General features: G+C 39.1%; 1 protein-coding gene across 1 annotated transcript; it reads right to left on the bottom strand.

Annotated features, from left to right (window-relative positions):
* Positions 1-660: 660 nt before the first annotated feature.
* On the bottom strand, positions 661-1549 carry LOC114709687 (peroxiredoxin-1-like). Its single transcript, XM_037202290.1, has one exon. It carries the CDS (start codon positions 1496-1498, stop codon positions 899-901), a length of 600 nt encoding a protein of 199 aa, XP_037058185.1. The 5' UTR covers positions 1499-1549; the 3' UTR covers positions 661-898.
* Between the last annotated feature and the right edge of the window lie 247 nt (positions 1550-1796).

Below are 1796 nucleotides of genomic sequence, written 5' to 3'. Positions count from 1 at the left end.
CAAACACTAAAGAATGCATTTTTTCCTCAGCAGCTGATGGAACATTCTCCAAAACTGACCATCTATTAGAACACAAAGAAAGTCTGAACAGATACAATAAAATTGAAGTAATACCTTGCATCCTATCTGACTACCGTGGATTAAAGCTGAGTATCAACAACCTACAATAGAAATAGCAGAAAGTATACCAACTCGTGGAAGCTGAATAACTCAATGGACCAAGCAGAAATCAAGCTAAAACTTTTTACCAGTGAACGAAAATGAAAACACTGAAGATACCCAAACATATGGGATGCAATGGAGGCATTTCTAAGTGCGTACATGCACTACACACATATTTCAAACAGCTGGAGAAGTCAGGTGTGGTGGCACATACCTTTAATCCCAGCACTCAGGAGGCAGAAGCAGGAGAGTCTCTATGAGTTCAAGGCTAACCTGGTCTACATAGTGAGTTCTAGGACAGCCAGAGCTACATAGTGAGACTCTGTCTTAGAAAAAAGCTGGAGAAATCTCATATTTATAACTTAACAACACACTTGAAAGCTCTAGAAAAACAAGAAGTAGTAATCCTCTGAAAGAGTACATGAGAAGAAATAGAAACAGAAGAAAGAAAAAGAAATCAACAAAACAAACAAAAAGTACAAAATCGGTGAAATGAAGTTTTTTTTTTCCTCAGAGATCAAGTTTAATAGATACTAAAAAAAGGAACAACAGGTTGATTTCTGCAACTCACAACAAACCTCAGGTTATTCCCAATAGTGGAAGAAAGGCTAACCGTCCCCAGTACTGTAGGAAAGAGATGTCTTGAATCACACCACATTTTGTTTAAGCATGAATAAAGTACAAGAAATTTTCTTCTGGCTGACCAATGCAGCCTGGCAGAAAAATGGACCAGTGCTCACTTCTGCTTAGAGAAATATTCTTTGCTTTTTTGGACATCAGGCTTGACGGTATCACTGCCCGGTTTCCAGCCAGCAGGGCACACTTCACCATGCTTGTCAGTGTACTGGAAGGCCTGCACTAGTCTCAGAATCTCATCCACAGAGAGGCCAACAGGAAGATCATTTATAGTGATCTGTCGAAGGATACCTTTATCATCAATAATAAAGAGGCCCCTGAAAGAGATACCTTCGTCAGCCTTTAAGACTCCATAATCCTGAGCAATGGAAAGCTTGGGATCTGATACCAAAGGAATGTTCATGGGTCCCAATCCTCCTTGTTTCTTGGGTGCATTAATCCATGCCAGATGACAGAAGTGAGAATCCACAGATGCTCCAATCACTTGGCAATTGAGTTTCTTAAATTCTTCTGCCCTATCACTGAAAGCAATGATCTCAGTGGGGCACACAAAAGTAAAATCAAGAGGATAAAAGAAGAATACGACATATTTTCCTTTGTATTCACTTAGGCTGATATCTTTGAATTGTCCATCTGGCATAACAGCTGTGGCTTTGAAGTTGGGGGCAGGATACCCAATTTTTACATTTCCTGAAGACATCTTGCTATCAGCAGGACCGAGTCACAGATCTCCGAGAAACACTCATGGCAAGGAAGGAAGACGACCGAAATGAAGATTTTATTCTTTGAGAAAATCAACAAAATTTACCAGCCTTTAGGCACATTAACCAGAAGATAGAGAGAGAAGATCCAACTTAATTAAAATAGAGATGAAAGGGAGACACAGATACTAAACTAATTCAGAGACTCTTAAAGATAGGTTTTAACAATTTGTATTCTATCAAACTGGAAAACCTTAAAGAAATAGTTGGATTTCTTGATATCCTACCTACCTAAGT

Source organism: Peromyscus leucopus, chromosome 2, assembly GCF_004664715.2.
Source record: "Peromyscus leucopus breed LL Stock chromosome 2, UCI_PerLeu_2.1, whole genome shotgun sequence".
In the NCBI taxonomy this organism is placed as follows: domain Eukaryota; kingdom Metazoa; phylum Chordata; class Mammalia; order Rodentia; family Cricetidae; genus Peromyscus; species Peromyscus leucopus.
Note: the sequence above shows the minus strand (reverse complement) of the source record. Positions and strands in the feature narration are given on the sequence as shown.

Coding starts and splice junctions, on each gene's coding strand:
- LOC114709687 (XM_037202290.1), bottom strand. CDS start 1,498: ATGTCTTCAGGAAATGTAAAAATTGGGTATCCTGCCCCCAACTTCAAA.